This window comes from Papilio xuthus, unplaced genomic scaffold (genome assembly GCF_000836235.2).
Source record: "Papilio xuthus unplaced genomic scaffold, Pxut_1.1 DF828258.1, whole genome shotgun sequence".
Classification (NCBI taxonomy): Eukaryota; Metazoa; Arthropoda; class Insecta; order Lepidoptera; family Papilionidae; genus Papilio; species Papilio xuthus.
In genome coordinates, this window is record NW_013530391.1 from 3,527,815 (window position 1) to 3,540,972 (window position 13,158).

Sequence of the window (13,158 nt, forward strand, 5' to 3'; positions counted from 1 at the left end):
TCCCTAAAATATTTTGTAGGTTAAGACGCAAAACGCTGTGACTAAAGTTCTTTGTTAGAGCTAGATTCAATAGCTAATTGTGAAGAAGTTAATCGTAACCCACAAGTTGTCAATTGCACATCTACCAATAGTCGATAATGCGCAATTCGAGACGTTCTAAGAGCAGTTTTCTCATTAAGTCGCCGAAGACAATCCGCGTAAAGTTGTAGGAAATCGCTAGCTAACAATAAAACGCAATCTTCCGGCGACATTGTTATTTTCAATAAGCTCTTATACCGGGATAATGAAAAAAGTTTTTATTACCGCAATACTGGCTGGCTCTCAGTTCGGCTTGTTTTCGAAAAACTTCACGCAATAAGTGGCAACACAATATTTTTTTGTTCAATTTTCAACTTGTCTAACGAACATTTACGACCCTTGACTTTTCGCTACTAAAATGATACTACGATACTTTAAGAATATCCGACTTTTTTTCCAGTTTTCTTTTACTAAAAGACTTATTGGCTTATTATTGTTTTTGTACTTACTGTACTATATCAATCGTTCTTTAATTTCCACAATTCAAAAAGTTCCAAAACCCTTCTTATCTATCTTGCAATCTATGATTCTTAACTTCTTGTGAACTGCTTACGATTTTAATTCTAAGTTCCTTGTGTATAAAATAATTAGAAAATTCCCATCACGATCCAACATTACGTATCGACCTCTAATTATGTTCCTGTAATTATCCACCTGAGCTGCCTTGCCGAAGCGTGATACTATTTTAAAACGTGGATTATTCGCTTTAAATCTTGAAAAAAAAAAGAATAAAGTAGGGAAGAACAACTTACGAAATAACACTGGCCACTTTGCTTGCGAATTAAAACCTTCATGGTGTTCTCACATGACAAATGTTAAAAAATCCTCATAAATGATTGGTCGTTTTGCCTTTTATATTCAGATTTTAATTACTGTATTTATCCAAAGAAAGTAAGGTATGTTAGCGTGGATGGAACAACATAGTTTGGAACACTTATACGATTGTTAAATGAAAATTATTTTAATTTTAAAACTTTATTACAAATTACTAGTATTTGAATAATGGCATTAACGTTAAGAGAAAACTATAAAGCAGGTATATAATATAATCCTTTGTCTAAAATTATGACAACCCCAATTAATAAGGAATCGCAATATTTTATTTACTTAATAAACTCGACCCATAAAATTAGATAATACTTGAAGATATTCAATTTTAAACAAGTTTATTGCAACTACAGAAATCTGTTGAAATCTGATAATATTTTGCGTCAACGTAATGCGACTATTCAAAGTTTTCGAAAGCCTTTACGAATACTATACACATTAATCTACAGTGATGAGTCCACACTCTCGTACGACTTGCTCCGTTGACACGGGGTTCAGGAACACTGGAAAATAAAAGAAAACTTATTTAAAATTAGCATTCAATTGGATTGAAAAAGGTAAACAATTCAGACGAAATTAATTTCTAAGGATTAACTGTATTAAAACGATGACCGAAAAAACATAAATAATTATTAAAATAGGTTAAAATTTATAATTTTTAGAAATTAAAATTAGCAAATTTTAACATTTATTAACATGACACGAATGCTAATCAGATGGCCTATCACGAATATTTGTCAGAAAGTTTTCGTAACGTCATCTTCAAAAGTTGTACAAAAATTAGTGCAGCGCCCCCTATCGCGCACAGTATACACCTACGTTGGCGTTACGATGACGCATGTCGCAAATCGTACTAGGCCCTTGAAAGCGTAAGGTCGGACAGCACCATTGTTATTGTTTATATTTTCGTACTTCTGAATTAAGTACCACAATTCAGAATTCAGTACCACAACAACATACACGAGAAATTATTCTACTCTATAAGACGGCGTGTCGTCACTGATTGTGCCATGACGGTTTATCGTGTTTCGCGAAAATTTAATATTTATTTTTGAAAATATAAATTGCACAATTTAATTTAACTTTTCCTTAAAATATTTTAATTTTGAAAGAAATAATAAATGTAAAGTATTACAGCATAAAACATTTAAAAAATTAGGCAAGTGTTGTTGGTTTTCAGAAGGCAACCTTAATTAGAAGGTTTGAGCAAACAAAAGTAGTTCCTTCGTACAAATTTAGTATGCGAAATATATACTTTAAGAAGTCTACTTAGTAACCATAACTGCTGTAGTTGACTCTAACGAGTGACTAAGTCAAAGGTTCTCTCGGGAACTCCGAAACTGGCCTGAGCTATTATCGTGATCAGTCTGTTACGCTTTGACGAACTTACTTCAAGAGCCCTTTGGGGCTATCTCAACTAAGATTGTCATTGCACTATTAGTATTCTGATTAGGGGACCGTTATTTCAGTATTTTAATAATTTAAAACCCGTCTAACACATACAATATTTTCAGAAATTAACTAATAGTATGGTTTTGCTTAATTTATTACAAAATATTAGGACTCACTTGTACTACCGGTAAATAAATCGTGTTCGGGAATAATACTGGCCGCGGCGATCGCAGCCTCGTCTAAAACTATAACCTGTAAAAAATATGTTTATTTTTATTGAGGAAATTACATAACTAGAATTTAATACATAGAAAGTCAAACTGTGGAAAATATATGTAAATTATCAGTTGTTTCTTTGTTATTATCTACATATAACTGATTTATAATTTAAAAAATGTGTCTTAGTAAAAAAACTTGTAAATTCGGGTAAAAAAAAAACTATAGGTGCCGCGATGTTAGAGGCGACGCCTTAGTGTGCCCTGTTTAGGAGAACTGATCTGATATAATAATATTACCTTAGGACATTCAATGATATGCACTTCGTGAACGACTTCAGTCTTCTTATCGGCATCAGGCCTGAGTGGTAGCAGGTCAATGGCGTTGGCGGCGAGCGACCACAGGTGGCCGGCGCCTTGTGGAGCACGCGCTCCTTTGCGGAAGTACGGGTTGATGGATAAGTTGTGCCGGACAGAGTTTTTCCAGCGATCATCGTTCGCTTTATAATAGGGGAAGCGATCACTGCAAGAGAAAATTTAAAAGTTTAATTTTAATTGCATTTATTTGTATGGTAAAAACGTCTTTAACCTGCAATTACATACTTCCAAATCTCGAGTTATAGAGAACTATTGTTACAGCAAATTACTTATACTAGTACACTGCGTTATTATTATTAAAAATGAGGTTTTTAAACAGTTGCAACACAAACTGGCACAAAATATTAAACACCGGATGTTTTGGCAATCGCATTAGGGGTCGTTGGTGCCGGCCGCCCCCGCTCAAACGACCGGTGCCAGGATCCGGCAGCCCCGCGCCTGACGTGATGACAACACGGCACGCGCTGACGTGACACGAGCGTGACGAGAGCATTAATATTCCCTTTGTTATGATACACGTGTTTCAAAACACGCCCCCAATCCACCCGGTCGCGACCTACCATTTGTCGTGGGAGTCAGAGTTCAGTTAACTGTAGAATCCACTGATTTGACCCATTGATTTATCGATTTATTAATTTCAGAGAATATCTTGAACTTTAAAACCTTATTGGCTTTAAAATATTTTATCTTCAAAAATCTGATATGGGCAGGTTAGCTCTTTTTTTCGCTAGAGGAGACAGATCGAGTTAATTAGAGCATATCTAAAAGAGAAACAATAATTCTTAAATTAATAACTTTGCAAGCTGATAAAGGGTTACATGAATCTGCACGGTAAGTGGTCGTCAACACGGTGATAATAATTTAATAACGACCCTCCCCCTGGCGCAGTGTTGACATACAGATAACATCAACGCGTAATGTTCAAGCCCGACCAGAGTTTGATACCATTTATCACCGTAATAAACTGATTACACTTTTAATCATTACATATACAGATATTATAGGATTTTGTATACATTATGCTTCCGCTACTTGTTTTTTTTTTGTCGACATAAATTCGACTAACCATAATAATCTTTGTATTTTAACAACAAATTAAAAATAAAAATAGGTGTTCTAAATTTCAACATAATTTATAACTCACTGATGAAGTTGGCTATAAATGTTTAAAGTGCGTAGTAAATATTATTTGTTTTCTATGAACTTCTTGAACTCATCATTTAAAGAACCCAGCCTATTAGTCTTACTAATATTATAAATGCAAATGTTTAGATGGATGGATGTTTGTTTGAAGGCATCTCCAGAACGGCTGCATGGATCTCGCTGAAATTTGGTACAGATATAGAACATAGTCTGGAAGAACACATAGGCTACTTAAACAATTGCGTTTTTTTAATGCCGTGCGGACGGAGTCGCGGACGACAGCTAGTTATTCAAAAAGTTACGAAACGCAAAATACGTGCTAGACTGAGTTGCGTCAAACAAAGCTCCTAAAACTGCGTAAGAACGTATACTCACGGCTTAACTGTTTCATTACATCTATAGATGAGAAACACTAGTTCTAGTAACAATAACCGCTGTATCAGCAATAATGCGCTTGCGAAAAGATAAACGACCCTCAACACAACAGGCACCCCCTAATTTAGCCTCGACGATGCCGCGCACGGTAAACAATAGTTAACACAATGAACAAAGAACTCTGCCGACCTACAAATGATACCGCGTTAATATGATTTCGATTCCCCTTTGTTGTCGAGTTAATTTGATGCTTGTTCTGATTTTACTCATTCTTTGTGTTAAGGCAATGCAAAGGGCTGCTTCCAGCATAGTAAAATAATTATTTGATGCTTTCCAAATGTTTGGTTTTAATTTATCCAGAATTATTATTTTTATATTGTTTAAATTATACATTATATTTCTTATACTTTACTAATGTGTGCAAGTTTAGCACGACAATCAATATAAATCATTGCCGTGATTGCCTCCTGAGCTTTGTAGTTTGAGTTACCAGCTTGTCTTAGCTTCAATTCTTATCCGATAGTTAAAATAAAAAGTTTAGCGAAAAAATTAAATTCCAATATATTTCTGTATTACGTAACATGAATTAGCAAATATTAACTATTTTATAGACAAAATGAAACTAAACAAATGTGGTTTAAGTATTCATAGCCGTATTGATTTGTAAACCATCTAGATTTTAGACTACTCAAATTGTATTAGGAATAGCACTTATGGTGTGATACGACTGCAACACAATGATGCAACATGACACTGCGCAATGACAACAAAATCAATTTAATATACTTATACAGAATATATTTATAAATAAAATCTTGGCAATTTTTAAGTAAACCCATTCATATCTTACTAATATTATAAATGCAAATAATTAGATGGATGGATGATTGTTTGAAGGTATCTCCGGAATGGCACTACGGATCTTGATAACATTTTGGCAGAGATGTAGAACATAGTTTGGGAGAACACATTAGCTAAGTTTTTTTTTAATTCCGGACGAACGGAGCCGCGAGCGACTGCTAGTAGCTTCAATAAACTTTAAAGTTTCCACGTCAAATATTATGTAATTGAGTTTCAGTGCTTACTGTTGATTTCTTTGGTTTATTTTGACATTACGTCATGATCCTATATTTTGCTAAATTTGTGTACATGCTTAATGTGAAGAAGAAACTGATATAGAATAATAATAATATTATATTTTTTTTACAATACACACGTCATGAAAACTCTATTATGTTTGAAATGCAAAAAAATACTTACGAAATCCATTGATAAATAGCCGATACTGTCAATTCTCCTTTTTCTCTCAAAGCTTTTTCGATCAGCTCTGGGTACGTGTATGGCGGCTTTCTCACTGCGGGCGGAGTATCGGGTACTTCAGTCTTCGACTCTACCACATCGTCATCATCCGGAACTTTCACCTTAACTATTTCATCTAATCTAAAATTTAGAAGCCACGCCAGGCTTACGCAGTCGTTGTCTACAACTGGTGACTTCGTGCATTTCCTTCTTCGCCATTTTGATTTATCGTTTTGCTTCGCAGACATTTCTGAATGAGCGTTGAGACAGCACTGAGTTTGGTTTTCCGAAGCGACCGCGTCGTGCCAGCCAGCGCTATCTCCGGTCGCCGCAGAGTTGGCTATGCATATAAGACCTCCATGGTGTTTATATCAAAACTACAAAATATTGATCCACATTTGATTATGGGCTTACAATTTATACGTTATTTTGCTATTAATTAAGTAATTAATAAATAAAATATGATATGTTTTTTTATGTAAAATTTTAAAAAGCTTATAAGATATTCGTATTTTATATTACTTTTCATCATGATTTTTAAATTGTATTCGTATTAGAAATAAGTAATATATAATTTTACAATACAGGAAAATAATACAGGAAAGCGTTTGAAAAAAAATCCGGTTTATTGTTAGTCCCGAAAAGTCAAAAGAGCGTTAAATAAAATTACGTAACTCTGGTGACAATTATTACTTTTTTCATTTTTCTTTTTGGAATTATAATTTCCTTGTTGAAAATAATAAAAACATAACAATAAGTCTTCTCTTTGTAATAATGAAAGCTTTAGATTAATCTTGATAGTATCATGAGTTACTTTGAATGAATAACGAGTAAATTAATTTCATTTAACCTTAATATAAAATTATGACTTTAATTCAATAAACAGCGTTCTGCTGCCAATTTTTCTCTATTAAGTAAAATGAAATCATCATTTGAAATTATACTCAGTACAAAATATGCAACATTATTCTTATTTACAACTTCTTGCAATAAATTAAACTTGATCTCGTCATTTTTTTATATCGGTAGGTGGCAAAGGAGCTAGCGGTCACCTGAAATCGCTTAAATAGCGAAGCGACCGTTGCACATAGACATACGCAATTGCATATGCGTTGCCTACCTTTAATCGACGAGGAGAGGATGCACAGAAAGAAAATATCTTCCCTTTCCATGCATCCTCTCATCCGGAAAGTCCACTTCCATCCCATCGTTTCCTTAGAAGAAAAACGGTGGGAAGAGAAAGAGGACTAAATTAGGCCTCCGGGACGCACACTCATCAGACGAAACGCGGAATTGCTTCTACTTCACGCCTGTCTTCTGTGTGGTCGTGGTATTTCACCGGGCGAGCCGGGCCAATTCGTGCGAAGATGTAAAAGCGGGCTCTACCACTGTTAAATTATGTAATTTATTCAAAGTTCGGTAAGTCCTTGATTTAATTTTTTTTTAATAAAAATAGCTTAATGCATGTCTCCTCCAGATTAAAGTTAATTGTGTCTTTCACGTTCATCTATTTACGCATTTTCATAAAAATGGGGTACAAATTATTCGCTTCAAGCATCCTTTTCGTGAGTATTTTATAGATTTGTATTTTTGTATGTAACATATAAAATCAGAAATTACTGGAACGATTCGTTAAATTCTTTTGCCATTAGAAAGTTACATTATCACTGAACAAAGGTTATATTTTTTAATAGATTTTATTTTAATTCGGCGATGACGAAGTCTGGTATTTAATATAAAGATTATAATGTCAATCCTAAACAATTATTTTTAAGTAAACTTTGTATCGGTTTGATAAAATAAACAAGTTTTGAAGTGAAATTGTGTACGGCAACGGTTTGTTTGTTACAAACCTACAGGATCGGACTCGAGTCCAATTTCAAGTCGATTACAAATCGAGAACAGAATCAATGCAAAGCAATTTATTTCTAAAAGCTTTTCCATTAAACCAATCGAGTTACATCGAGCTCCTTTTATGCAGTCATTTAACGATTCCTAGAATATTCTCTTAGACTTCAAGCTTATAATAAAATTTACTTATAATATTTACAAATTTACTAGTGATGTAGGGACTTGCATGAACTAGGTTGGTTTTTGAGGAGACCGTCCATACAACCCTTTTTTCCCTATACTCAAATTCCTTATTTACCAGTATTTTTAAGAGTGGTAGAGCCCGCTTTAACATCTTCGCACGTATCGGCCCGGCTCGTCCGGTGAGATACCACAAGTGGACTTTCCGGATGAGAGGATGCATGGAAAGGGAAAATATTCTCTTTCTGTGCATCCTCTCCTCCGTCGATCAAAGGTAGGCAACGCATATGCAATTGCGTATGTCTATGGGCAACAGTCGCTTCGCTATTTAAGCGATTTCAGGTGACCGCTAGCTCCTTTGCCACCTTATGATATAAAAAAAAACCTTGCTTAGTTGTTCGAATGTCGCCTTTTTAAATTATCCTATGTATATAATACCTACCCAAGTTAATCTATGTGCACAATTAGCAGCTAGAGAGTTATTTACAGAAAGCTATTTCAATCACACTGACAATTCAGCGATCACTTAAATCGATAGTGTTTAGTTACCAGGAAGTTTGATTTGGTAAACCGCTAGGTAAACTATCATTCGATGTCAGCCGATGAATTTCAAGTCTTTGAAACGGAACGTTAAAATTCCCCTCACAGAACCATCTCCGTAGGAAGCATCAAAGCGCTGAGTGCGGACGTAATTCAATATACCGAAAGCACTTCTCAGGGATTCATATTTTATTCAGCGCTGCATTCGCTACTGTCCACGTGCTGACGTAATTTTATTTTATTATAGATTACATTTAAAAAGTCACAGCATAGACATTTCCTTCCGTGGCCATGCGTGGTGTGGTTCTTGCTTTGCGATGCATTTAACTTTCAATGTTCTACATACTTATATAAAATGTTCTTTCTAATCTAATTCTCTCACCGACACATTTCTAATTTACTCACCGATCTTCTTCATAAAGTGTTAAATTGCCACATGCAAATTACGTGATTTCAAAAGACATTAACTCGGGTCATTAACCATCAAATAGACCACTTGATTTAAAAAGAAACAACATCACAGTAACCAAAATATTTTTTTCGACTAATTTTTAATTTATGACCACACTATGCTGTCTATCCAGGATACGTAAGACGACACTTTATTGTAAATGCCAGGTTTGTCACCAGGGTCGCATGCAGCACCTGACGAGGTCACCCCCACCACAGTATGCATGCAGGAAATTCTTTTGTTTTGCAACTGCAGAGGTCCACTAGTTTCACCCTGGAATATAGAATAGATAAAGAAACTTCGTATGAAATTCATATTAGATATGGTTTATATCTTTAGATCTTATTCACATTAGTCACCTGACATATGCTATTTCTATTTTTGAACCCATAACAGATCTGAATTATGCCATTTAAACCGTTCTCCATTTTGTTCGAAGGCGGGAATATCACAGTACATTCTGATTCCTCGAATTTGCTCAAATCATCTGAGATGTATTGTTTGTTGGAAACAATTTAGTAACATTAAGAACTGAGGAACTAGGTGTATCGGATACATAGCACAAAGATTACTAAACCCACTCAAAGTAACAATCAAATTACTGTGAGTGTACAACTATTTTAAAGAAATTACCTTATTCTTGCCACAAAAAAGTTCTTCACAAACTTACCTTTTTCAAATTGTCAACGCTAGTACCATTTTTCACTGCTCTCCAGCCAATCACTGTCGCAAGATTGTCGCGCGCAATCTTGTCCACATGAAGGCAGGCTGGAACTACTTTATCGCCTAACATTATGCTAAATATTACGAATGTAAACCTTTAAAACATTTAGCCAATTTATGTGATCTTAAATATTTATATCGAATTACAAATTAAATGTACAAATACTCAGTTTCCAGTAGAGCAATGTCATGGTACATCTGCGGTGGTTTTTATTGAGGATGACGTATGATGGTCTTAATTTTGTGCTGTTGGGTATCTTCAGAGACCTTGCTTTTACTTACAACCCCCACAAGAGAATACTTCACTGGACCTTTGGAAATTACTGACATGTTAGAAAGTAGAGAATAGATTTACTTTTTAGGTTAACAGAGAATAGGAAAACGAGTTTTTCTACCTCAGTGGGGAGGTATAGTGAGCTGACGACGAGTTAGTTATAGTGTTTATTGAAGGATGTAATTATATATCATAATCCAATTTAAATTTAACAGCTATCAAAGTTCAGTTTAGCTGTTACAAGTTTAATCCATGCAATTCAGCTATAAGTGATCGGTTGAATAAATTCGATTTGCGATAATTTGCAATTTTGCCATTGATAAATGCAAATTTGTATAATTAATGGAGCTAGGAATAATTAAGCGATTTACTTTGCATGAAGCGATTTGGTAGTTGGTTTTTAGTGTTATGTAACTTATAACGATTTGAATGTAAAATATTAACAAATGTTTACAGTAATTATTTAACGGGTATGTTTGGCTCTAAGTCAAGTTCATAATTATATGAATAAGTTTTTGATTTTGTGAATGAAAGTCTATGAGAAAATTTAATATTTAAAATGGTTCTTAACATCAAATAAACCCTTAAACATTTACTTAATTAAGTTAACATTGAACTAAAGTAAATTATATTTTGACACATTAAATTAGTTGAGATAAGGTCATTGAACTTGTCATCAATTGCACAGAGTATATAACAATTGTGTCAAACAGCAATGTGTAAATTGAGATGTTCAATTAAATTAATTGATCACACATTAATGTATTCCTGGAACGCATTTCAAAGTAGACATTGTACAGACAGGGGACAGTAATTTGTAATACGTTTAGAAATGTTTCATGTCAGCTGTTTGTGAGTTTACACTGCCGATACATCTGTGAAAACCTATTGTCTTCTATAGTTTTTGAGAATTTTAGAGAGAGTACGGTATGTTTTTGTTTAGATGTAGACACTGCAAACTAACGATTATAGATTTTATTTGTTTATTTAACTTAGCTACGCATTTCCGAGAAGTTTTATCTCATCTTGAAAAAACTCGTCAGATTATTCTTAAACTTTTCGGTGTATTACCGAAGCATACGCAAACCTGAGCTCATTTGTTTTTTTTTCGCCTTTATATGCATTTTGTTTATTATTTAACTAGCTGTCGTCCGCTTCTCCGTCTGCGCGGAATAAAAAAAAACTTAAGTTGTAGCCTATGGATTTTCCCGACCATGTTCTACGTCTATGTTAAATTTCAGCGGGATCCGTTCTGCCGTTCTGAAGATATTATCAAACCAACATCCATTCATCTATGCATCCATCCAGACATTCGCATTTATAATATTAGAAGTATGATAGTATGATGGTATAGAATATCTCATCTACTAGGCAATAAGGATGTACAGTACATAATATCGTTTGGCCGCTACCCCGCGCCACCTATGACCTAATAACACTAAATCGTATATTAAGCTCGTAAATTCTCTTAGTCACTTTAATATTGTAGTATTAATTAGTGCGCGCACCGCGGCCGACAGCGATTGTTGTTCACCTGACAAACGGCCGCCATAACAGCTTTCATAATTGCAATTAATTTCTAAATTAATTTACAGCGTTAGTATAACTTAACTACACCTTAGGATAGGATACGATAGATAAATTATCAACAGTAATGTTTTTTTATAAACGCTTTAGAGCGCTACGCCTAAGCAAATTTCGTGACAACACCGAGATGAAAGATATACACATAATAGAAATAGAAAGAGACGCATTGCATGTAGCGTTGTGTACACTATTTTTTTTTACAAATTTTGTATTTTTCGATTTTTTCTTAATTTACCTAATACATAACTGTTAACTTAAATAAGATTTATGTAAAGATTCAATTTAGGATAGACGCATCTGCAATTGCGAATGTTGAATTTAGGTGGTCTCTTACTCTTTTACCACCTTCTAACATAAAAAAATTTAGAACACATGTCCTTTTTGAGACACGAAAAAATCGATGTCTAATAATGTATATTAAAGTTTGTATTTCAAGTAAAATAGTAAGCAAGTAAAATACAATTCAAAATTAATTCTAGAACAAAAATTAATGAAAGCGTCTTTTTCCAAGAACATAATGAATTTATCGCTGCATTTTGTAAATATCGCTGAAAAGGAGCGTTTGTTACTGAATCACAAAACGTTTAGTTTATTAAATCACAGCTGTTAGTAACATTTTGATGAATATCCCGGACAAGTGCAAAGCGCCGCCGACCGTTAAATTTAAGTATTTATTTCACTGATAGTATTATAATCCTTCAAATTAATATAGTTATAGAAAATATGATGTCCCCCGCGACTCCGTCCGGTACAAAAAATACTTAATTAGTAGCCTATGTGTTCTTCCAGACTATGTTCTACATATATGCCAAATTTCAGCGAAATCTATGCATTCGTTCTGGAGACACCTTCTAACAAACATCCGTTCAAACATTCACATTAATAGTATTAGTAAGAGGTAAGATTAATTTAGGTTTTTATCCAAACAAAAGATGGTACTTTTCTATAAACTAACAAACGTAATGGGTAATGTGTAAAGTTTGGAAATAATTATTGTAGTTGGCGGTACATTTGATGTTATAAATGACCGAAGTTTACTCTTGTGTATAACTAAGAATTGTGGCCTTGGAAAGTTAAAATTTTACCGCAAACAAAATATTAAAGTTTCACGGGGGGTTATACTGAAAGCGAATAACAGAGTTCTACTTCTCAACTCAATAAATTATAAATGTTTTGAAATAAGGTCATTCAAACATACGGAGGTATAGTTAAAAGTAAAAAAAAAAATAAGCAAAACATAATTTCTTTAATTGTTTCATTATTACCGGTACCATTTCTGCATACCTTTTGTACTTTGTATTGTCAATAAGATCTTATTTTGCTTATATATACATCATAACTTAGTTTATTTTAAGCTTGCCTACGCCTAAAATAATATGGTAAAACTTGCATAAAAGCGGTAAATGATCGTTGCACGTCCATAAAGGTTGTTCACAAGGACTTTTTTTGCATTTAACAAAACACGAACGCATTTTTTTTTTTTTTATAACAGAAGGGGGCAAACGAGCAGCGGGAACACCGAAGTGTTCAACGACGCCCATGGATAATGCCCAACAATACCAGAGGAACCGCAGATGCGTTGCCGGCCTTTGAGGTGGTGATAGGCTCGCTTCTTGAAGGACCCTAAGTCGTATTGGTTTGGAAATACCGCCGAGGACAGACCGTTCCACAACGCGGCTGTGCGAGGCAAGAAGTTGCGCGAGAATCGCACCGTTGCGGAATGCCAGCCATCCAGGTGGTGTGGATGGAACCTGGCGGTCTGTCGTGTCGTCCGATGACGGAACTCGGCGGCAGGAATCGTTCCAAACAATTCTTCAGAGCACTCCCCGTGGTATATGCGGTAG

General features: G+C 34.5%; 1 protein-coding gene across 1 annotated transcript; it reads right to left on the reverse strand.

Annotated features, from left to right (window-relative positions):
* Positions 1-1,060: 1,060 nt before the first annotated feature.
* Positions 1,061-6,084, reverse strand: LOC106113406 (fork head domain transcription factor slp1). The gene is made up of 4 exons (XM_013306146.1): positions 5,670-6,084; positions 2,814-3,036; positions 2,475-2,550; positions 1,061-1,409 (listed from the first exon to the last, which is right to left on the reverse strand). Exons 1-4 carry the CDS (start codon positions 5,954-5,956, stop codon positions 1,345-1,347), a joined length of 651 nt encoding a protein of 216 aa, XP_013161600.1. The 5' UTR covers positions 5,957-6,084; the 3' UTR covers positions 1,061-1,344.
* Between the last annotated feature and the right edge of the window lie 7,074 nt (positions 6,085-13,158).